Source organism: Pectinophora gossypiella, chromosome 10 (genome assembly GCF_024362695.1).
Source record: "Pectinophora gossypiella chromosome 10, ilPecGoss1.1, whole genome shotgun sequence".
Taxonomy (NCBI): domain Eukaryota; kingdom Metazoa; phylum Arthropoda; class Insecta; order Lepidoptera; family Gelechiidae; genus Pectinophora; species Pectinophora gossypiella.
Genome location: NC_065413.1, coordinates 16,437,569 through 16,462,906, shown reverse-complemented (window position 1 = coordinate 16,462,906; position 25,338 = coordinate 16,437,569). Strand labels below are relative to the sequence as shown.

General features: G+C 37.9%; 2 protein-coding genes across 3 annotated transcripts in view; both read right to left on the bottom strand.

Annotated features, from left to right (window-relative positions):
• Window positions 1–2,890, bottom strand: part of LOC126369970 (lysosome membrane protein 2-like) — a 28,725-nt gene extending 25,835 nt beyond the window's left edge. Inside the window, exon 1 of the mRNA XM_050014579.1 lies at window positions 2,786–2,890. The gene's annotated coding sequence lies outside the window, so the exon portion shown is untranslated. The remainder of the gene's footprint in view (window positions 1–2,785) is intronic.
• A 3,073-nt stretch (window positions 2,891–5,963) lies between these two features.
• On the bottom strand, window positions 5,964–24,177 carry LOC126369961 (lysosome membrane protein 2-like). Of its 2 annotated transcripts, none has more exons than XM_050014568.1 (11): window positions 23,732–24,177; window positions 20,093–20,160; window positions 17,298–17,392; window positions 16,335–16,498; window positions 14,351–14,498; window positions 13,551–13,751; window positions 12,377–12,501; window positions 11,225–11,493; window positions 9,750–9,868; window positions 9,205–9,330; window positions 5,964–8,542 (listed from the first exon to the last, which is right to left on the bottom strand). In XM_050014568.1, exons 2-11 carry the CDS (start codon window positions 20,139–20,141, stop codon window positions 8,282–8,284), a joined length of 1,557 nt encoding a protein of 518 aa, XP_049870525.1. In that variant the 5' UTR covers window positions 20,142–20,160; window positions 23,732–24,177; the 3' UTR covers window positions 5,964–8,281. The 2 variants fall into 2 exon arrangements, with proteins under 2 accessions (XP_049870525.1, XP_049870526.1); XM_050014569.1 differs by lacking the exon at window positions 23,732–24,177 and adding an exon at window positions 20,996–21,014.
• Window positions 24,178–25,338: the final 1,161 nt, after the last annotated feature.

The window sequence follows — 25,338 nt, the reverse complement described above, 5'->3', positions numbered from 1 at the left end:
GTATAACTCAAGGAGATTCGTCCAATCCCGTCAATCTCGAATGGGTTCTCGTCATATTGTGCTTCGGGATTGATCCCGAAATATTAGGCGATATGGGGATCCCGCGATATCGGGATTGCATTCCTTAGTTGCGTGTTGGGAAAGCTTTCAAAGACAGTATCAGGTGAGATTGTCTTCAAACGACAATCTTCAGAGCTTCAGGTAGTAATATAGGTAGAAACAATTGGGCGCCTCTAGAAACAATTTTTCTCTAAATTATGAGTACTAATAAGTGTAAATATTTTCAAAGTGGGCACTGCGCGAAATAAGGTTGAGAGCCTGTGGTTTTTGACGTTAATTCCGCATAACACTAAGTTATCTACTTGCTAATTAGAAATCCAAAATTGTATTTTTTCTACGTGACATTGTTTTGACTCCGACGTCAAGATTCACGTACTTTCCACATTGTAGGTACATAGTAGTGTCAATAAGTTAATAGGGATAACGACCTCCGTGGTGCAGTGGTTGAGAGTTGTGCTTACGATACGGAGGTCCCGGGTTCGAATCCCGGTGGGGATATATCACAAAAAATACTTTGTGGTCCCTAGTTTGCTTACTACATTACTGGCTGATCACCAGATTGTCCGAAAATAACATGATCCGTGCTTCGGAAGGCACGTTAAGCGTTGGTCCCGGTTGGTAATAACTGATGTAAGTAAGTAGTCGTTACATGAGCCATGTCAGGGGCCTTTGGCGGCTCAATAGTAACCCTGACACCAGGGTTGATGAGGTTGGTACTCCACCTCACAACCCACACGATAGAAGAAGAATAGGGATTATATACTAGGTATTTATCCCTATTCTTCTTCTATCGTGTGGGTTGTGTTGTATTTCTTCATTGTCTTTGAAAAGACATTATAAAACAACTCTTAAAGACACAATGGCCCCGATTCCTGCAGACACCGCCTAATTTTATTTTAAGTTATATCCGTCATTTTCATATCCGTCGAAAACGAAAGGGACGGATGATTCACAGCTCTTAATTTTAGGAAGAATGAGTAAATGAATGTGTCGGGTTATTGACTGATGTAAAAATTTTAGACGGTTGGTTTAGATTTGTGCTTAAAATTGACGTGTGTTCCATAAATTTTATGCTTGTCGATTACCCGTCCCTTTCCTTTTCGGCGGATAAGAAAATGACAGATATAACCTACAATAAAATTAGATGGTATTTATAGGAATTAGCACCAATGAAGAAATAAGAACTTCGTTGAGTTTCTCTGAAATAGAGAGTTTTTATTAACACCATTGTTTTATAAGTAATTACATTATTAATGCTTTTCGGACCTAACGAGTATTGGGCTGGTTTTTACTTTACAGGTTGGAAGGTCAGACCGACGGTCGCTTCTGTAAAAACTGGACCTGTCAAATCTTCAGGTTACGTAAGGAAAAAAGAAACGAGATAGCGCTAGGGAGATTATGAGATTTTTGGACGGATCCAAGATAAGATCTGATTACGTTTTTATTACCTTTTCTGCAGGTCATTCTTAATTTAAATAATGCTAATATATTTTTTCTATTTTTTATGTATATTATATTTGATCCTCTTAAAATATACAAATACCTACATAAATAGGTGCCACTTGAAAAAAAACATACTAATCAGTATTTGTTCTTCTTTTTCTTCTTATCGTGTGGGTTGTAATATGGAATATCAACCTCATCAACCCTGGTGTCAAGGTTATTATTGAGCCGCCATGGGCCCCTGACTCACGTCACGACTAATAATCTACATCAGTAAGTAGTAACCGGGACCAACGGCTTAACGCCTTCCGAAGCACGGATCATCTTACTTTCGGATAATCATGTGATTAGCCTGTAATGTCCTAACCAAACTAGGGAACAAATAGTGATTTTTGTGATATGTCCCCACCGGGATTCGAACCCGGGACCTCCGGATCGTGAGCCGAACGCTCAACCACTGGACCACGGAGGCTGTTATTTATTTGTTAACATTTTTATATGATAGAACAGGATTATTTGAATGCTTAACGCGTTCTACTAGATAATAAAAATAAAGGTACTTATTTTTTTTTCTTATAATAGCTTAGTAACACATTCTTTCTAAGCTTCCGTACTGAAACTGAACTGACCCCCGTATTCGATATCGCATTGATCTGTGATATTAACGATAAGTTGACCAAATTGGAGATGTCCTTAGAAAAGGTTCAGTTGATCCACCCTGAACTAATGTGTTGTATGCTCCATACCCCCTTCGGTTGATTGAGGGGAGGCCTGTGCCCACCAGTGGGACGTATATAGGCTGTTTATGTTATGATTTAACCTACCTACCGCTATTGAACGATTTACTAACTAAATAAATTAAATGAAGTTTCGAAGTTTCATGTCGGAGGCGAGGCCGCTTGAAAAAGTCTAGCAAATTGATTGACTACCAGCCCAAACGTCATAATTAATATTTCAACCACAAGTGTATTAATAAAGTAATCTCAGCTAAGACTGCCTTCAAGATCACGCTCAAGTCCCCGTTTTTATATAAGAACTGTCACATTGATATGATCTTGAGGGCAATCTCCAAGCTGATATTAGTTTATTAATACAACCCTAAGAAGTCGTTTTTATCACGTCTATTCCCACCGGGGTAAGCAGAGACTATAGTATTCCATTTGCTTCGATCCTGACAAGCTCCTCTTGCTTCCTCCACATTCATCAATTATTTCATACACGCTTCGTTTTCACAAAGTTCTAAAATAAATAAGCAAAAAAAAAGTAAATTGAGATTACATACTTTTCGATAATGAAACTCTCCTTAAATGTGGATTATCACAAAGTCGTCGATTTTTTAACCAATTCCACACTTCAATACACAAAATGTCACAAAACAACTAAAAATTTAATATCTTCGAAAAAAAAAATGGCGACCGTAATAAATAAAGGCCGCGGAACCCAAGATACCACCCTGCGGCAATACTAAAACGTACTAAGAATGTTTGATAAAACCTGTTACATTTTATACCTCAAACCATGTATACGGTTAGAAGCAAGTTATCCGCATAAGCGGTCATTTATCATTGTGTGCACATTGACTCTAACTCAAAATTATGTATTTAGTAGTTAAAATGGTTACTTTTCCAATTGTCATTGTTACCTAGTTCGATAGTTTTTGTTGGTTAAATCACTGAATTCGACTTTTGTTTGGATCATAACATAATTATAACTTAAACTCTGTAGGGCTAACGCAACGTGATAAACTTATCGATCAATTCAATAAATTTTGTTCATACCTTTTGTTATTCCGTTAATTTTTTATTAATTTTTTTTTTTAAACAAATTCTACATACATGTTAATTACATAAGTTGTGCACGTCTGTAATTGGTGAAAACACTAGTACTAGCCTTAAGAAAGTTTTATTAATTGTTGTGTGTTTGTACTGTTGATGTGCCTAATAAATAAAAAAAATAAATAAATAAATAATTTTGTCGGACTCGCTAAGTTTGTTTTTTCCCTAACATGCGTGATGTTATGCTTTGTCTTTGTTGAACGTCTCTGCAACCTAAAAATAAAAATGCTGCAGCTTTTTTTAAATTACATTCTTCACGACATTGTGAATCTGCAGGGTCATTGACATGACCTGACTGTGTCCTCTTATATGTATAGGTGAAGCCAGTTTTTTTTCTATTTTGATGTGACTTATGCTTGTTGCACATAGAGCCGGAGAAGCGAGATAAATGCCCGGCATATTGGACCAACGATCGCTTTGGTCCACTAACGATAAATATGACCATATCATAAACCGTAATTCTTGCTATGTTAACTTAGGGCTAAGTAATGTTTTTTTTTTCTTTCTCTTTTGTTCCATTTCGTACATTGTAGACTGTTAATTATAACTAGTATACATTTGTTGGGTTATAGTCTGAAAATAAACCGCATTACGTAATCATAAGCCATATGTCTGTAACCTGTCGTGTATACTTAATAAATAAATAAACTAGTACGTATACAGTGGGGGCCCTAGGGCGGTGCGAGCGATACGATCGCAGCCCCGAATCTACAGGGGAATAACTGGATTGGGCACAACTGTGAATTAGACCTCTTGGAGGCCACGTAAAGCGTCATTTTGAAAAGATTTAATCTAAATATATAAAAGGAGAAACTGACTGACTGACATAATTATCAACGCACAGCCTCAACGGCTAAACGTAGGCACTTGAAATTTGGAAGGGACGTTGCTTAGGTACCGTAGAGGTGCACGGGAATTAGCGGGAAAATCCTTTTGTATGAAAAATCTAAACTGCTTAAGTTAGACGCTTGAAATTTGCAGGTACCTTAGTTAACTTAAAGCTTAGTTGCAACAGGATATTGCAAAATTCCCACGGAAACGGGAGTTAGCGGGAAGAAACATTTGTATGAAAAAATCGAAACCGCGTAAGGTAGATGTTTTCAATCTACCATGCATGCATACCTTAGTAAACATAAAGTTTAGTTATGGCTGTATTTTGAGAAAAAATCTAAACTGCAAATCTAATCTAAACTCAAGTTAGATGCTTGAAATTTGATATGCACCCTCACACACACAAAGATCTCTCTTATATAACACGCCACGCGGACGAAGTCGCGGGCAAAAGCTAGTTAGGTATATGACGGTGGCCGTAAACTAATCGGAAACAGTGATATTTTGAGGGGGGGGAGGTGTTTAAACACTGAAGTCCGACAAACTGTTAATATAGGTTTGGGCCTGTGCTGGATTCTAACCAGTGACCTCATAGTGAGAGCGTTCTACCAACTGGGCTACCACGACTCGGCGTAATAAATCAATAAAGTTGATTTCATATGAATTTCCGAACCAATAGAAATGGTTTATTTATCAAGTAGCCAATAGAATTCGTTTATTTATCGGCTGCGTAAGTTCCATGGGTTAATCACCTGTCGCTTGTCCAAGGTCATCGGAAGCGAGTCAATCTTATATCAGGTTTGTCTGAGTTATGTCGTTAGAAGTAGTTTGACCTGATTTCCTTGCTGTCGCGCTGATCTAGACTTCAACACTTGATTAAAGCCACTAACGACACAAAAATATATTTTTTAAGGTTATGGAAATAAGCATCACTTTATATTAGTTTTAAAGGTCTAACTTATTATTTATTTATTAAAGTACATACAACATTACAGTATGGCCCAATGCGCTGAATGACGAGAAAAACAATATACAAACTAAGAAAACAAAAATAAACATTGAATGAAAAAAAGAAACAAAAAGAAAAATAAGACTATAAATAACATGAAAAACACTAAAAGAAATTACAATTACACATACAACTTGCCTTGCTTGCTTGCTTTGCTTGAACTTATACATAACGTAAGCGTAATCGACCTTACAACCCATGCGAAAGAAGAAGTTGCAATGCAGTGCAGGAGCAACCGACAAACATCAATAGTAATAAGTAATGTAATTACAATTTAATTTATTATTTCGTAATTAATTTACTTAATAATTGTCATATTTAATTTTATTTTACTTAAATAATTAAGATGTACCATTTTTATTGCAAATAAAATAAAACAAATCAAAATCAAATCAATTAAATAAATTAATTATGAATTACAGTATCGATAGTTGAAAAAGAAAACAATAGTATTTTTAGGTTATCGATAGTATCGATAGATAGTAAGTACGGTACATTGTCGAAATCACTTTGTGAGACTGTCCTTTGTTTGGTAAGAACTTTTCAGAATGACCTGATTGTCCGAAATAGTAAGATGATTCCGTGCTTCGGAGGGCACGTTAAGCCGTTGGTCCCGGCTATTAGCCGTAAAAACACTTCCACCAACCCGCATTGGAGCAGCGTGGTGGAGTATGCTCCATACCCCCTCCGGTTGATTAAGGGGAGGTCTGTGTCCAGCAGTGGGACGTATATAGGCTGTTTATGTATGTATGGTCTATCATTGTGTGTAGAGCAATAAAACAAAATTGATTTCCAAAATATATTAATTTAATTTTTACACAACTTTTTCAAGTCCATAAAAAACTCCATCATCATTATCTCCCTAGCATTATCCCGTTTTTCACAGAGTCCGCTTACCTAACCCGAAGATTTGACAGGACCGGTTTTTTACAGAAGCGACTGCCTGTCTGACCTTCCAACCAGCGAAGGGAAAACCAGCCCAATACAGGTTAGGTCACATACCTCCGAAAATGCATTTCTCTCGGGAATGTGGGTTTCCTCACGATGTTTTCCTTCACCGCTGAGCACGGAAACATGAATTCGACTCAATAACAGCTCTAAAAAATATTCTTTATTTTCCTCAACATAGCTAATTCATACAACCATTCTTGTTTTACAAGCAGTTTATTTGTAACTTTAATAAATAGTTCACAAATCAAAATGTATTTATTCCACAACCAACAGTATCACATCAAAATAGCATAAATAATTAACATCTGGGGGGTTAAAATGGCCACATCGAAGCAATTAATCTAAGAAAGCAATATTGCAATTTGACATTTGCGCATGTAAAAGTAAGTGCGAAATGCAAACAAATGTCAAATAGCAATATTGCTTTCTTAGCTGAATTGCGTCGATGTGGCCATTTTAACCCCCCTGATCTTCAGGGTGATTCTCTAATGCAGTGGTTCTACGACCCATAATAATAATTATAATAAAAACAATGTAATGCAAAGAAATTCACAAAACATTTACAGGATAAACTTATTCTAAGGTGGGCAAAGGCGGCCTTATCACTAAGAGCGATCTCTTCCAGACAACCTTCGGCAGAGGATATAGTACACTTGTACAGCTGCAGTGTAGCGCGCAAAAACGTAAAATAAAATAAGAGAAAAATAAATAAATTAATTAATTAATTATATATTACTATAAATATATACGTACATACAATGATACATATAAGTAAAAATAGAATATTAGTCGCAAGACGATGATTTAGCCAAGAAATAATAGTGCAATTAACCATACCCATCTTATATAAGTTTACAAGCTCTGGTGTTACCTCTAGGAAATTTCCCAGTTACCGTTATAAATTAAGGGCTTTTTCAAATGAGAAAAAATAAGTTAATAGTAAAGTATAAAATAATGGGATAGTAAGTGCATATTTTGCTCGCTTTTTAAAAATAAAAAGGTACTTTCCAAGTAGATGTAGACAAGCTTTTATCCCCCAGTGTATGCCATGCATCATCATCATCAGCCCATTAACGTCCCCACTGCTGGGGCGGGCACGAGCCTTCCCTATGGATGGATAGGGAGATCGGGCCTTAAACCATCACGTGGGCCCAGTGCGAATTGATGGTTATTAACGACTGCTAATGCAGCCGGGACCAACGGCTTAACGTGCCTTCCGAAGCACGGAGGAGCTCGAGATGAAAACTTTTTTTGTGGTCACCCATCCTATGACCGGCCTCTGCAAAAGTTGCTTTACTGCGATTGTTGAAGTAAAGCAACTTTTGCAGACCGAGCGCGTTAACCGCTGCGCCACCGAGCTCGTCATGTCATGCATACAGAACTATTATAATAACTCACTATTAAATGTAATAAAAATACAATGTTTTGATCTGTCCTTTTGTTGTACAGTCAAGAGCAATATAATGTTGGGTACTTTAGGACTCTGTCGCACTAACATATTTGACATTTAGTGAGACTTACAGTTCAATTTGTCAAAAAAGTTAATGTGATATGGTACCAAAGTGTATACATATTAATGCTCGTGACCGTACACCTTAAACTAAACTAGTATCACCCGTTATAATTAAAACTATACAGTAAGTATACACTATAATCATAGTTGTCATTTAAAAAAATAGAAACATGTTACACCAAACACCTCATCCAAAACAGTCCAATAATTTACACTTATTTACTTGTCTCAAATTGACTGTTAAAATACCAGCCCTCGCGGCACGGTGCGTGCTATTAAAACAGAGGCGACGAATATCGCGGGGATTGTTAATATAATCAATTTTACGCAGCTATCTCTATGTACATTTATCAAGTCGATAATCAGATTAGCGAACCCCGCGACACTTGTCGCCTTGTAACCTACACCTTTACCGCATTATTACAAATAGTTCATTTGTGTCAATTATGAGTTCTCAAACTAGATCTATTAGTGTTAAGTGTAGCTAACATAGTATTTTTTCTAAAGTGCCCTATTAGAAAGAGACAACAGTTTTACAGATCAACGCCCTCAATAGCGATTGATCCTATTGCAAGATCCCAAAATAAATTTCTGACTCGCAGAGTCTATATTTCACCACTTTCTTCCCAAAACCCTTCGTTATCCTAAATAGCTTTCCGTTCTCATCAACGGGGACTCAACGCTTAAAATAGGGACCTTCTTTCCTTCATCAGGGATTTGGAAGGCGATTCCTCGACCTTCCGAGCATATCCAATTCCAGTAGAGCAGTCGCATCGCGAACACCAGAAGTATGACACCGACGAGGGAGAATGCTACCTGAAGACCCAGCGCGATGTACGGGCCAGTGATGTAGAGCATCCTCATCTCAGCTTTGTTGAGCTCCGGCAGATCTGGCTGCACCTGGAGCGATTGTATCGTGTATCACAACTTCGCTCAAACCGTTATGAATATTAATGTGTCAATGGGAGACAGCTGGTACTTTCAGCACAGGTTTTACCTAGAGTACTGAGGGGGATGATTCAGAGTTAATATCAAGTGGAATTTTCCGTCGCCACTTCCTTCAGGAGTACACCCAAAGACAATCCTCAGTTCGTTTACGACTATTGCATAATTTATGGCAACAACTGAGCTATTGGGGTTAGTGGACCGGGATACTACAGCTATGGGGGATTATGGCATCTGCACGACCAATGTTGAAACAAACATGGAGAAAATGAACAGGCAGTGACTTACCAATCACTGAATGGGCCACTTATCTTTATTTTACTTCTATGAAGCAAGAGAAGTGTGTCAAAAACGAAGCAAATGGAATTCCATAGTCTCTGCTTACCCCGGTGGGAAATAGGCTTGAGTTTATATATGTATTATTAACATAACATGACATTAGCTCACGAATACATCCCAATGGGGTAGTAGTAGTACATCTATCGCAAGATGAAATAACCTAACCACGCCGGACCGCGCGCGTAGGTGGTCGTATCACCGTCTTTAGCGGTCGAGCCAATGCTGTTAGTGAAAATTACCTCCTTCTATTTCTATAATTATAATTTACAGGAACTTACAATTTTAAAATACCCCACTGGCAGCGCCATGTCAGCAAACCTCCTCGCCTGTTCGTTGTAGCGCACGTCTCCGAGAACTATGTTCACTTGGATGGAAAATGATGTCTTCAGGACAGCACCGACTTTCTAGAACAATTTAAATATTCCTTAAACTACGCATTCACTAGCATTAGAAGTATCTTAGTAGCTGGGACCAACTGCCCTCCGAAGCGTAGATCATCTTGCTTTCGGATAATCGGATGATCGGCCTGCAATGTCCTAATCAAATTAGGGATCGTAAAGTGATTTGACCCCAACGGAATTCAAACCCGAGACCTCCGGATCGTATGCCGAACGCTCAGCCACGGAAACAGAGAGGCCGTTCGACAGAGGATGTAATTTAGGACACACATCGGACACTTCATACACTTTTTACACATTGACGTTATCGTACACAAGACCTAGCTCAGCCGCTGGTGAGGAGCGGAGAGTTGCCTTTCTATACGTAGTATTGTTCGTTATTCTTTGCTTAGGATACCAATATTGGAAAATCATTGTATACTTACAGGTTCAATGAAGAACTCACTGCCATGTTTCTCCTCATCCGGCTGCAGACCCTCAATGCGCTCAAACAACTCGGGTCCTCCATACAGGAAGTGCGCATTGGAAACTGCCAGTGGAAGATCTGCAATAAAAACATAAATTATAAAGATAAAGAAATCAGAATAATTTATTCAAGGTTATTACCATGAATAAAGTTGTCGAAGGTCAATTTAACATTCTTGAATCTACGTCGTTTGGCAAGGTGTCATGGCTGAGAAGAGGAAATGACAAGAAAGTTCAACAGCAACACATTTTTTATCAATTTAGGTATATATTACAAGTTATTTAATAACTATGATCCTGATATTTGAACAGGAAGAGAATGATTTTGATTTTCATATTCTATTTAAATAATTCATCTTCTTAATAAAACATTTGAATATACTATAGTTGTTATAAATATTTATTCATCCGAAAATTATAATATTTTCGATGGAATTTAATGACTTGATCACCCGGTTTTGTTATATTGGATGCGTCATAAGTTTTTTGCCATTAGCACACCCCAGATGTTTCTAATTCACAAGTGCGAGGGAGATACATTTAAATTTAAAATACTTACAGAAGGCAATGTGTTACAGAACATGCAATCAAAAGAGAACGTGCACTAAATTTGAGAAATATTGGATATTGTAAATATAAATTACCTAAGACTAAAAACTTTTATGGAAGTAGAATGCTGAATTCTGTAGTACCTACATTTGTTAACGAACTGCCAAGGGATCCTCAAATCTTATTTGAGGATTCCAAAAATGTTAAAAATAAACTTAAGTCGCACTACTAGTCCGATCAACTAGGTTGTAATTAATTCCAAAAACTAACCTTAGAATAAGATCCTTTGTTTTATTTTGTTACTATTATTTTATTTTTTATTAAGTATTTCATATTATTACGCCTATATTGGCCCCGATTCCCGCAGACACCGCCTAATTTTATTTTAAGTTATATCCGTCATTTTTATATCCGTCGAAAAGGAAAGGGACGGATGATTCACAGCTTTTAATTTTAGGAAGAATGAGTAAATAAATGTGTGGGGTTATTGACGGATGTAAAATTTTTAGACGGTTGGTTTAGATTTGTGCTTAAAATTGACGTGTGTTCCATAAATTTTATGCTTGTCGATTACCCGTCCCTTTCCTTTTCGGCGGATAAGAAAATGACAGATATAACTTAAAATAAAATTAGATGGTATTTACAGGAATTAGCACCATTATGTTATTTTAAGTGCTTAGTTTAGTACACGACTCCCTAGAACAGATAAATTTTAATGGTTTGCGTGCTGGTGAACGTTATTATAATGTAAAAAAAATAATTTGCATAATAAATTAAAAAAAAAAAATACTTTTCGCGCGCTTTCCTTTTATACCTTAGCGGGTTACGGAGCAACGCTTATTCAGGACTAGAATTAGACTAAAAGAACTTCAAAATATAGACTCACTATAGAAACAAGGCGAGATATCGGAGAGCCCCTCAATACAGATCCCCTTCATACAGGTGCAGTTCTTGTCACACCCGTTGGCAAAGGTCCTATTGCTGATCTTGTACACCAGTGCCTGAGCCCCGTACTCCATGGTCATGGTGTGGTGGAAGTCCAGCTCCAGCATGCGGCAGAGGACGTTACGGAAGATCCTGACAGGGGTAGACGGGGAGAGGTCGGTTGGGTAGCCAATACCTTCGTAGGCGTTTTCGAAGCTGTTGCATTTGGTTCTGGGAAGGAAATTTTTAAAGATATTATTTTTAATTAAATTTTTAAAGAAATTTTTAAAGATTGCATTTTACGCCCGCGAATTCGTTTGCATTGACTTCGTTTATATCGCCAGTTGGCCGATCATGTCCAGTGATGTGAAAAAGGCGCAAAACTTATGGTAAGCTTTATATTACCAAATCTTACTTACTTTTTAACTCTCTTTTTTAAATTTCGAAATTTCGTTTTTTTTTTCATGTTATTTATGGTCTTTCTGACGTGAAATTGTGGATTTGCCGAATGCCATTAATCATTTGATCGGACAAAATTTCAAAATTCAAATTCAAAAATATCTTTATTCAGTAGGTAACAGAGTTACACTTTGAATCGTCCATTTTTACATAACGAACGTCTCATCCGCCTAAAACTATTGTAGGTTCTAACAACCTGTATAGCCAGGGAAAAGAAGCTGCAAGAAAAACCTCGGCACAAAGCCCTAGACTTTTTTTTAAATAAACATAAAATATTATTATACGATTGAGTAATTTAGCTGCCTAATTCCTGTCGGATAACAGTTTATCGAAACACAGTTTTTAACCCAAATTGTTCGTGTCCACTTATCTGGTGCGGGAGTGCAGAACGTCTATATCAGCAATGCTAAGAGGTACAAGCTTCTGCTAGCAATGTTTTTTTTTTTTGACTTGACTTATTGTAGATTTGCCGCAGATGGCATTAACTATTTGGCCGGACAAATGGGGAGCGTTGAGGGCTCTCCCGGTACAAAATTTAAGACTACAGGCCTGAGGGTGCCCGGCGCACGGTTGGGCGCGAACCTCGGCTCAGGGCGTCGTCTGAGAGGAAGAATATTTGAAAGACCTAGAAATGATTGTATCGTGACCAACTCACCGTAGGCTGGGATCCTCGTATCCCCACATTCTGAGGCCGCCCAGCTTGTTGAGGGTCTTGATTTGGAACTTGTCTGCGTTGGTCGCGCCCACCTCCAGCCGGTATGGGACGTTCTTGTCGTACAGCTGTTGAGAAGACAGCATAGGTTTTTAATCCGTGACTTACATGGCAGTGTCATGACTTCGAATCTCGGTTCGGGATCTAAACCACAAAATTGGATTTTATGAGAATGGGTGTGTAATATTGTACAACTCTGCCTACCCCATCGGGAATACAGGCGTTATGTTATGTTATATGAATGAATGAATGAAATATTTTATTTTCAGATATTTATCCATATTTTGTTAGTAATAGAAGATTATATCTAAGTTAGTAAAATTTATAATTTTCATTGGATGTCACATGCATGTACATCCAGTGAGTGAGGATGGGACTGTCCATCCTTTGTGAGACCACCTTCAGGAGACTGTTGCTGCTGCCCCGCACTCGCTCCCACAGAGAAGCCACGCGCTTGCGTAGAACAGCCTGGAAGCCATCAGTGCTCCAGGAGGCGAACATCCCCGAGGCCCTGCAGCGCCAGGGCAGCCCCAACAACCCCCTGAAGGCGTTATTATATTGAACGCGCAGAGCACTGAAGGTCTTTTTGGTGTAATTGATCCGAAGGTTGCACGTGTATAAACTCTGGCAATAGCTTTTGAACAGGGTAACCTTCACCTCGTAAGAATATCGTGCAAACCTACGTGCTAGCATATTACCCCTGATAGACAGTGCTCTGCGTTCCCTTTCCAAGTCTACATCGTCCTTTAAAGTATCCGTGACCCAGTGACCCAAATATTTAAATTGCTGAACAACTTGAAGAGGACACCCGCTTAGAGTTATTGGAGGATATATGATAAGACTACTGGATTTTTGAATTTACAGCACTCAACAGTACTTAAAGAAACTTGGACTCGGGACCCGGTGGTGTCCCAGCTTGAGAAGAGCAGCGGGTTCAAGTCTCGTCTGAGTTAGCCTTTTCCTATTTTTTATTTTTCTCTGATAAAACTAAACAAAATAATGTGCAAAAGTAAGTACGGTGCCTTTACAATTCTTTAAAGCAATTTCACGATTAGATATTTCGGCTATTCTCTGCTAAGCAGGGAAGTAAACAAAAAATACACCTTACAAAACATACCCTGTCCATCAACCCCATGGTATCAAAGCTGATCCATCCTGGCATAAAGGTGTTCCCCACGGTTATGAGCGACTCGTTGTACCCCCACAGGTAGTCGTGGGCGGACATGGTCACTAAGGCCTTGGTCCCGAGCTGCATGGTCAGCATGTTGAAGCCCATGCGCGACAGGAATGGGTATTCGCTCATCATTGATACCATCGTCTGGAAAGTAGGGATAGAGATGTTTGATACACTACAGGCTAGAGAGAGACAGAGAGAGAACTACGTCTGTAGTAATAAAGAACATTATTAAACACGGTGATAGTGACACCGTAACCAATACTAAGGAAGATGATTCAGACCAAGATTCTGAGTTGATATCAAGTGGAATTTCCTGTCGGAAAATTTATGGAAATGTTTGTGTTTTTATACTTTTGCGACTAAAAATCCACTTGATATCAACTCAGAATCATAGTCTGAATCGTCCATCAAAGTTTCCGTTACTCCGGTGGTTGAGCGAAATAGGTTCGAATCCCGGTGGGGACAAATCACTTTGTGACCCCTAGTTTGGTTAGGACATTGCAGGCTGGTCACCTGATTGTCCAGAAGTAAGATGATCCGTGCATCGGAAGGCACGCTAACCCGTTGGTCTGTACTACTTACTGACTAATGTAAGTACGTAGTCGTTACTTGAGTCCCGTCAGGGGCCTTTGGAGGCTCAATAATAACCCTGATACTAGGGTTGATGAGGTTGGTCATGCATAACCCACACGATAGAAGAAGCAGAATAAAAAATAACCCGGAAAGCAGTGTAACCATACCAACAGTGCAATATTAGGCAGGGCCACGGTGACATTGTGAGGATCAGCGATGGACTCCTCAGGCGAGAAGACGGGCGTGATCTTCGGAGAGTAGCGCACCACGCCTTCATCTGTGTCTATCTCCAGGTCCTCATTCGAACGGAGCTCCCTGGAACATGTTATATAGGGGTTCTTCTTATCGTGTGGATTGTGAGATGGAATACAAGCCTCATCAACCCTGGTGTCAGGGTTATAGAGTAGTTGAGGAGGAGGGAATATTTTATTTACATAACACAATAAGCTCATTACTATATATTCCAATTGGAGTATCCAGAGTTACGTCCATCGCAAGATGAACTAAGTACTCAGGTCAGACTGCGTGTCTGACCTTCCAACCCGAACGGAAAACGAGCACGATTACAGGTTAAGTCACAAATACTTATGAGGTATACACCTCTGAATGTATCTTTCTCAAAAATATACTAATAGTATAATTTTACTCACATAATGTATACCAGTAAGTTTAGAAATATATTCAATTCTACATTATGATTGTGACATTTCCAAAGTTATTTTTGTAAATAAATACCTACTTACTTACAGATTATTCGGTCGTATGGTGTAATGTGTTGCTATAGCCATAGCATAGAATTCACATGTATTACATTTTGTTTTATTCTCTAACGATCTCGAAAACGAAATATATTCTTCATAATATACTTAAGTCTCTTTTCTTTTTATTGTTTAAATCTCTTGAAGTTATTATCGTTACAACCAATCACGTACGATCTTTTACTTAAAACTAATTTCTTCAAAGAATTTTAATTTCTTTTAAGACAAAGTAACCTCGGAATATACGAGTATCTAACATCGAATAGTCTACTTGAAAGTCTCTCCCTTGCTTAGCATGCAGAGCGACGAACGACAAACACTGATCAGTCCACGGTCAATGAGTCTCTAAGGCGACTCACAAATAAAACTACACATATACATACATAAACTCACGCCTATTTCCCACTGGGGTGAGCAGAGACTATGAAATTCCATTTACTTCGATCCTGACACACTTCTCTCAATCGTTTCATACACGCACGCCGGTTCAGAGTAGACCGTATTAAACCTTTTCCAAGGATATCAATTTGGTCAATATACGCCCTACCACCAACCTTCGCTTTACATACCGCTTTCGTAATCCTATTATCCTTCATCCGCTTTTTTTGACGTGACTTATTGTAGATTTGCCGCAGATGGCATTAACTACTTGGCCGGATAACTACTTGGCCGAAACCTTCATCCGCTCTACGTGTCCAAACCAATTAAAAAACTAAACAAATAAAAGTAGCTTAACAAGAATTACGTAATTTTGTATAGGTTAAGAGTACTCTAAGGCCAGACGCGCACTACGAGTTTTTGGCCGCGCGGCAGAAAACAGCGGCATAATGTCGCACTGTAATACTGTACCAAACAGTTTTAAATTGTATTGCGCGCACTTGACGGCAGAGCCACCGCAGCGGCGCAGTATTACAGTGCGACATTATGCCGCTGCTCTTTTCTGCCGCGCGGCGAAAAACTCGTAGTGCGCGTCTGGCGTACACTGGCGAGCATCCATGAATACCTTGATGACAGTGGAAGAAGCGAAAGTGGTGCGTCAGGATCGTAGTAAGTGGAATACCATGGTCTTTGCCTACCCCAAAGGGAAATAGAGATCTTGGGGTTAAAATGGCCACATCGAAGCAATTAATCTAAGAAAGCAATATTGCTATTTATTTATATGCGCAAATGTCAAATTGCAATATTGCTTTCTTAGATTAATTGCTTCGATGTGGCCATTTTAACCCCCCTTCTATGTATTTAAGTATGTATGTATATTAAGCAGAATTGTAACTGTATATTGTGCGTGCGTGTGCAAACGTATGTATCACTGTGTATGCAAATCGCACACATTTCAATTTTATTTATCTTTTAAGTGACAATCCTTCTGCATTCATCATCCTTACCTACATACCTATAAGTAAAGGGCCCGACCTCCTCGACCTTCAGTTTCTGGTCTTCGCCCGACATGAAACGCTCAGCGTTGGTGACGTTGAACAGGTAAGCTGACATGTGGACGGCTTCCAACTCCTGCTTCAGAAGTTCGTGGACTGGAGAGTCTATAGCGACTCGGGTTCTCTGAAATTATTTCAATAGTCAAGGATAATATGATTACGAAAGTGGTTAATATGGCGAAACTTGTTGGTATGGTTGGCAGAGGAAGACGTAGGAGAACGTACATTGACTAAATTTAATAAAAGCTTTAGTAAATCTACTCTGAACTAAAATGAATGTGGAAGAAGCAAGAGAAGATGACATGTCAGGGGTCAAGCAAATGGAAGAAGGATATTATGTGAAAGGTGAGTTTGATGACGAGAGACAGAGACAAAGGGAAGAAGAATACTTGCTGTTCTGAGGGGTTAAAATGGCCAAATCGAAGCAATTCCTCCAAGAAAGCAATATTGCAATTTGACATTTGCGCATATAAAACTGTCAAATAGTAATATTGCTTTCTTAGATAAATTGCTTCGACGTGGACATTTTAACCACCCTGATCTCACTTATGATATTATATTTATGTATAGGATGCAGAAATGCTATATGTAATAACAAAAACTAAACACCAAGAAGTTAAAATAAAAGTAAAAAATGTAATTATTGCACAAAATTAATTTTCATCAAACGTGACAAGCGTCCTAAACGTTCTCAGAGGTACTTGGTTCCTTAATAATTACTCTGACATCAGGGTTGGTGAGGTCGGGCATAATCGAGATAAAGAAGAAGAAGTGTGAAGAATTATTAAGGTAGCTAATTATCACCTCTCAATGATCTTACAATAGGAAATCAATGTAAAAGCCTTGACACAGCGGCCTAGGTGATTTCCTCGTTGCGTTACCTGTGAAGATTACAAAAAGAAGTACGAAGTACATATACTTACATATCTAGCTATGACTTGTACGGGATCTACGATCTTCATGATTACTGGCATCATCAGACATATCATTCCTAAGGTCGCCAATGCCAGGATCTTTTCTGTAAATATACCACAATATTATTAGTTTATGTACACAGACGTACATACGATCCCGATGACCCTATTACTCTAGCCATAGAGGCAGCCAATCAGCTCGCGACACCAAACACTTCAGGACCCCGATACCGACCCCGCCAGCGTGGTCGACGATTTCCCTCATTCAGCGCTTATCGCTATCGACCCGCTAGGGTCGATTAATTCTTTCAAATATTTTTCCTCACAGACGACGCCCTGAGCCGAGGTTCGCGCCCAACTGGGTACCCTCAGGCCTGTTGTCTTAAACGTTGTATCGGGTGAGAGCCTTCAGCGCTCCCCATTTGTCCGGCCAAGTAGTTAATGCCATCTGCGGCAAATCTACAATAAGTCACGTCAAAAAAAAAAGTACACAGACGGCGGCGGGCAAGGCAAGAGGGAAACCACTGCCCCATTTTTTTCCCTAAAAAAGTAGCATGGAGAGTATTTCAAATGCTACACCGACAAGAGCGTTGGCTCTTAAATTGATGATGATGATGCACACAGACAGACATTAATATGATATTCTGAAAAAGTAATATTTTTAACATAGATTGATGAAATAAGACTGTGATACTAGCCGTAACGCGCTCGGTCTGCGATTGTTGAAGTTAAGCAACTTTCGCAAAGGCCGGTCATAGGATGGGTGACCACAAAAAAAAAAGTTTTCATCTCGAGCTCCTCCGTGCTTCGGAAGGCACGTTAAGCCGTTGGTCCCGGCTGCATTAGCAGTCGTTAATAACTATCAATCCACACTGGGGCCGCGTGGTGGTTTAAGGCCCGATCTCCCTATCCATCCATAGGGAAGGCCCGTGCCCCAGCAGTGGGGACGTTAATGGGCTGATGATGATGATGATGACTAGCCGTAGCTATTGACATAATTTTACTATAGTGAAGAAAAGTGAGAAAAAAATTATCATTTAGACCCCGAGCTGGCATTCGTATCTGTGACACTACAATGTATTTAATTAAGGAAAATAATTTTGAAAATAAAAGTTCATTAATATTTCATTTGTGCCCGATTAGAGTATACTTAGAAGTACATTGTTTGATTTGAAGCTAAAATATTAGGTGTTCCTGTAATATTAAAGACATTTAATTTTTACAAGTATGCAGCAGTTAATATATAGGTGCTCGTTACGAGCTATTTTAGTTAGAATATTTCGGTGCACAATTAGTATTTTAGGTGGAACAAAGGTATAATTTGGTGAAAATAATGGGAATAATTTTGATATACGGTTAAATACTATCCATTAATTAATAAAATTATAGATTCGAAAAAAATGGAATAGAAAATACTCTAACCTTGTATGAACACACTACATGTAAAATATATTACCAAGGTAGCAATGTGTATACACAAGCCTTTGGTTATAGGATATAATAAGAAATATATTCAAACAAAGCCTTTGACATACTAACCACGGAATGACGTAAAAAATATAAAATTAATTAATAAGTAAACTAAAATAGTAATAAAAAGATAGACAGCAATTAAAAACATTGTTTTACTCGTCAAACAACTTTTTTACACAAGTATAAAATTTCGCATTTAAAGCATAAAATGTTTCACAAGGTGCGTATCTTAGTCTCACGCTATTAATAATGTACGATCAATCTTCATAATATAATTTACAAACTAACATAATATTTGGCTGTTCAATGCGAAGTTTGCGGAAGCAGTGCTGTGTCACTTGACAAAAATATAATATTATTTGCTTTTATATTATTATTATTGCGGATGAATTCAATGTAAATAATTTATAATTATTATACTATTATTGCATTTATAATAATTTTTATTATGGTTTTATTTCATGTACTTTAATTTCATTATGTATTCAGAAATGTAATTTTGAGCCTTTTACCGCATTGGTAATTTATCAAGTACTGTAATTTTAAAATATAGTTTTATGAATAAATAAATAAATAATATGTGTAATATCGACTCTACAAAAAAGTTCACACGGGTCAGATCTGTTGAGCACTTACTTTTATATGCGCAAATGTCAAATTGCAATATTGATTTTTAGATGAATTGCTTCGATGTGGCCCTTTGAACCCCCCTGGTTTTCACCTAGTGAATGAATTATGTAATTATTATATATTATTTATAGATTTATTGAGAATTTCAACCCATACCCTTACGAGTCGTTTATCTACATGTACACATACCTTGATTATTTTTTTAATAAAGGCTAATGTTTGTCAGTAAATGATATGAAAATCGGATTCAAAATAATATAAGAGTGCCTGTTAGATACCAATGCAGATAAAATATGATTAGTTGAGAATCGAACTCGGGTTTAGTGGTCAATACCTAGTTATAATTCTTCTATTATCGTGTGGTTTGTGAGGTGGAGTACCAACCTCATCAACCTGGTGTCAGGGTTACTATTGAGCCACCAAAGGCCCCTGACATGGCATAAACATCATAAACGACTACTTACCTACATCAGTAAGCAGTAACCGGGACCAACGGCTTAACGTGCCTTCCGAAGCACGGATCATCTTACTTTCGGACAATCTGGTGATCAGCCAGTAATGTGCTAACCAAACTAGGGACCACAAAGTAATTTTTGTGATATGTCCCCACCGGGAATCGAACTCGGAACCTCCGAATCGTGAGCCCAATGCTCAACCACTGGACCTGGCTTATTAATTACAATTAGTAAGTAGGTACTTACTTCGACTGGCAATTAGTGGATTGACTCTTCTGTTAGTGATAATCCCCATGACGACTGCTTCTTATCATCTGGAAGATAAAAATATAATTAATTTTAATATTCAATGAAAAAATATACTTAAATAAGTATATTAATAATTCAATGCCTCTGTGCTGTTCTAGGAGCAAATAAACATAGAACACGTTCAGCTACTTGTCTTTCCGGGCATGTCGTAAAATCCGACAGAGCGATTGTGTCCTTTGTAACACGATGGACTAATATATTATGAGCGATATGCTGATCCCTTATCACCTTAAAGTCGTAAGACCGAATTTTCTTTTAAAATCCAAAACCCATTGTTTAACTATTGTGTCTGGAAATCTCGGCGTTAAGAGGTTAAGGTTCATCATATCCAGCTTACGACATAGTATCAACAGTGGCTGCAAGTTGTCTTTGATTACTTCTGGCTCTGCCCATCCTATTAGGGATTACGGGCGTGAGTTTATGTATGTATGTTAGTAATTTAAGGCCAGGTTAAGAGTACTTTAAATCGGCGAGCATGTATGAAGATTTGACAAGAGTGTAAGAAGGGAAAGTGGTGAGTAAAATTCCGAGGTCTCTGCCTACCCCAACAGAAAATAGGCGTGGTCTTATGAATGCATCTTCGTATCTCAAACTCGAAAATATCTTTTTTCTCTCGGTAACATAGTTAAACTTTGAATTGTCAATTTTTACATAAAATATTATATTTTTTGACAAACGTATCATCCTAAAAAGCCTAAAATCACTGCAGCTTCTCACAACCTGTGTAGCCGAGAAAGCAAGAAGAACCTCGGCACAGCCGTAGACGTTACGTACAGTCATGAGCAATAATATATTATAATATACATATATATATATATATATATTGTTGGCAACACCAACACGCGCGCGCATGCGCGATACAAAGAGCCAGATGACAGGAGCGCCGCGCGCGCGGGACCTCCCACTTCTCGACCGACTCCGCCGCCGCCGCACGCGCGCTTGTTTAATTCGTCACATAATTATTTCGCTGTAATCTAAAGTAATTAAATACATTTTTATACTTGTATTTAGCGTCGTTTAATTTAACTTCAACACACAGTCTACTTAACATTTAGGACCAAAATGTTAAGTAGACTGTGTGTTGAAGTTAAATTAAACGACGCTAAATACAAGTATAAAAATGTATTTAATTACTTTAGATTACAGCGAAATAATTATATGATAAATTAATAAACAAGCGCGCGTGCGGCGGCGGCGGAGTCGGTCGAGAAGTGGGAGGTCCCGCGCGCGCGGCGCTCCTGTCATCTGGCTCTTTGTATCGCGCATGCGCGCGCGTGTTGGTGTTGCCAACATATATATATACATATTTATAATATGTTAGTGCGACAGAGTCCTAAAGTGGGTACATTATATTGCTCATGACTCTACGTAACGTTTACATAGTCGAAATCACTTTGTGAGACTGTCCTTTGTTTGGTAATTGGATTATTCAGGCTCGAATCACCTGATTGTCCGGAAAAGTAAGATGATTCCGTGCTTCGGAGGGCACGTTAAGCCGTTGGTCCCGGCTATTAGCCGTAAAAACACCTCCACCAACCCGCATTGGAGCAGCGTGGTGGAGTATGCTCCATACCCCCTCCGGTTGATTGGGGGGAGGCCTGTGCCCAGCAGTATGTATGTATATTTTGTATATAACATACATTTGACAGGAAGATAAAGATTTAATATTAGATTTGGTGTCTACAGATAGGGAGTCTAAAAAGGGCATAATAAAGCAATTAGTGTAAAAAGTATACTGCAATTTGACATTTGCGCATATAAAAATAAGCGCGCATGGTCAACAAAATTAAACAACAAAACTTTAACAATATTTCTTTTCTATTATATTTTTTTTTATTGCGACAAATGGTTGTGAATTAATTTAATTTCATAAATAATACAGACAAGGTAAACTGCTGCTCTTTTTTTTGACGTGTCTTATTGTAGATTTGCCGCAGATGGCATTAACTACTTGGCCGGACAAATGGGGAGCGCTGAAGGCTCTCACCCGGTACAACGTTTAAGACAACAGGCCTGAGGGTGCCCAGTTGGGCGCGAACTTGCTCAGGGCGTCTGAGAGGAAAAAATATTTGAAAGAATTAATCGACCCTAGTGGGTCGATAGCGATAAGCGCTGAATGAGGGAAATCGTCGACCACGCCGGCGGGGTCAGTATCGGGGTAAACTGCTGCTCCAATCTGGGGCCTGTTTAATAAAACTTACAATTGTAAATTACAACGAAAATTTGGTGTTCATTACGTAGCTAATTTGAAGCTGCAAAATATTTGTGATCACACACCCCGCAATGTACATCAAATTGTCATTGTAATTAACAATTGTAAGTTTTATTAAACAGGCCCCTGGCCGTTTAGCCCCCCAGCAGTCACCTTCGTCTTCGTTACCTTTAAGTACAGTCATGAGTCATGAGCAATATCATGTATCCACTTTAGAACCCTTTCGCACTATCATATTTGTCATTAGATGAGACTTATGGTTCAATTTGTCAAAAAAGTTAATGTGACACGGTTTCAAAGTGTACAGTCATGAGCAATATAATGTACCCACTTTAGGACTCTGTCGCACTAACATATTTGACATTTAGTGAGACTTACAGTTCAATGTGTCAAAAAAGTTAATGTGACATGGTACCACAGTGTATACATATTAATGCTCGTGACCGTACTTACCCATCCTTGAGTGTATTTACGTTAAGTCAGGTCTATGCAAGTGCGCCTTGAGTATCGTATATACAATTATACAGGGTGTCAGCGACATCGATTGAGGTGATTCAGACCATGATTCTAAGTTGATATAAAAATCTTCTTCTTCTATCGTGTGGGTTGTGAGGTACCAACCTAATCAACCCCGGTGTCAAGGTTATTATTGAGCCGCCAAAGGCCCCTGACATGACTCATGTAACGACTACTAAAACGATATAAAAGTATGAAACTGAAAATAATTAAAAAAAACACATTTTCATGAATTTTGTGACAGGAAATTCCACTGATATCGACTCAGGATCATGGTCTGAATCATCCCCCTCAGTATTTGTTATGGTGTCACTAACACCCATATGCACAGATGTCGAATCAGACGTCGTTACGAATACTCAGGGGGGTATTTCAGCTCATTATTCTGAGTTACTATCAAAAGTATTATATAAATATCAAGAATTTAAAAAACAGAAAAACAAACATGAATTTTGCGACGGATTTATTACGATGGATTCTCATTTGTTACGATGTCACTAACATCCTGTATAATTGATCAAGCAACGTGCATATATTTTTATGTTCGCATATTCTATTAATTTGCTTTCGACGGATAGCAAGTCACTGTTTACAAACTACTTACTATAAATTCTAACTATTCATCAACTCACGCCAAGTAATTCTATTGGGGTAGACAAGGCTCAAGAATTATCGGAATAGGTACAAATGCATATTTTTTGTACCTAGTTACAAAAATTGGTAAACGAAAAAATACCTACTTAATGTTTTTTTTATTCAACATTTATTTAATAGAATAATTTCGTTTTAATCTCAGAACAGATACTGCTTTAACTGCTGCTGCAAATAATAAAATCACACTTACTCACCTAATAACAAAGTTCAAATCCTTCACTGATCACTAGTAGTAGATACACACTTGCACTCCACAATTTTATTTTAATTAATTATATTTTTAGACCAAAGGTAGGTAGGTACTTATTTACAAGCAATACAGACAATTCAATTAAACGGAATAATACACTGAATATTCCTAAATAATTAATTGAATTTATTTATTTACCAGAGCACTTTTAAATGTTAATTAATTTTGACGTCAATATTTATTTAAATTTATTTAGGCATTTAAAATATTTATTTACTTAAATTATATTTAAAATTTATAAAAGGAACGTATGTTTTATAGATGCGTATGTTGTAATAATGGAGTCAGGTGTGATGTGTGAATGTTTATGTATGTATGATAGAGTTGATGTTTGGCGAGTAGGTACGTTTGCACGAAGACAGGCATCTTCACGCAATGACAACTATTGCTTGACTCGTCCTGTGATACTGCGCTTAAGGCGAAGACCTTTGTCACGTCAAAATATATAGGTGAACTAGCGGTATATATTTTATAAATTTATTTTTTATAATGTTACCGTGACGTTCTAAAATTAAAAGTGCTAATAAGAGTAAGGAAATAATGAGTTATTGAGAACAGAAGAACAAGTTAATTGGACACTTAATAAGGCAAGACGAATTTATTAAAAACATCATAGAAGGGAAGATAGAAGAAAAGAGAGAAAGGAGAAGACCAAGAAGAGCTTACATGGAACAGATTAAAGAGAAGGCGAACGTCGTGTCTTATAAGGAAGTCAAAGAATTGGCCTTTGATAGACAAGGATGGAGCTACACAGACAAGAACGTGGCTCATAAATTGATGATAGTCATGTTTTAAAATTAAAGGAATTTAAAATATTTGAAGCAACATTACGATACTAAGAGCGATACTTAAGGCCCAGTGCTGAGTTTTATTTACTATCTACTTTTCCTCGGATATTATACAGGTAGTTAAAAGCTGCATTAGTTTTATGTGGATGAGGCGTTCGGCAAAAAAATATTTTCAACACACTTGGAAGTAAAGTAGCTTTTATTGCACAGCTTTTAGGTACCTAAAGCACTTAATATTTTTTCCTAGAAAATATTTTGAGTTGAAAAATGTTGCCGAGTGTGAATTAACTTGTATTATTATACTATTATGTAAAGAAAAAATATTTTTTTGACTTTGAGTTAACATTATATACATACATAAACACACAGCTATTTCCCACCGGGGTACATCTCTTGCTTCCTCTACATTCATCAATCATTTCATACACACACGCTGGTACAGAGTTAATCTTACTAAACCTTTTCTAAGGACATCTCCAATTTTTTAATGTACATTAAGGTGCAAAAGTCCAATCAGTTTCTTGCAAAGTAACAAATTAACTGGTTGCACTTAAGACCTCCTGGTTACACGTAGAAACGACATAGATCAAAACCACCTACAAAAATATAAATTTTACAATTAGACAACTTTACTAATGGTTCATAATTTCACCACTGTTTACAAATAATCCGCTGGGCTAACTGACTGCACTTTTGCTCTTTGATTGTACGTTCTTCTAGGTCTTCCTACTCGTATGCCAGCTCTACCACCAACCTTCAACTT

Coding starts and splice junctions, on each gene's coding strand:
- LOC126369961 (XM_050014568.1), bottom strand. CDS start 20,141: ATGGGGATTATCACTAACAGAAGAGTCAATCCACTAATTGCCAGTCGA. Junction 13,752..14,350: donor TGCCTAATATTGCACTGTTG/GTATGGTTACAC, acceptor CCTACTTTCCAG/ACGATGGTATCAATGATGAG. Junction 8,543..9,204: donor CAGTGGGGTATTTTAAAATT/GTAAGTTCCTGT, acceptor CAATCGCTCCAG/GTGCAGCCAGATCTGCCGGA.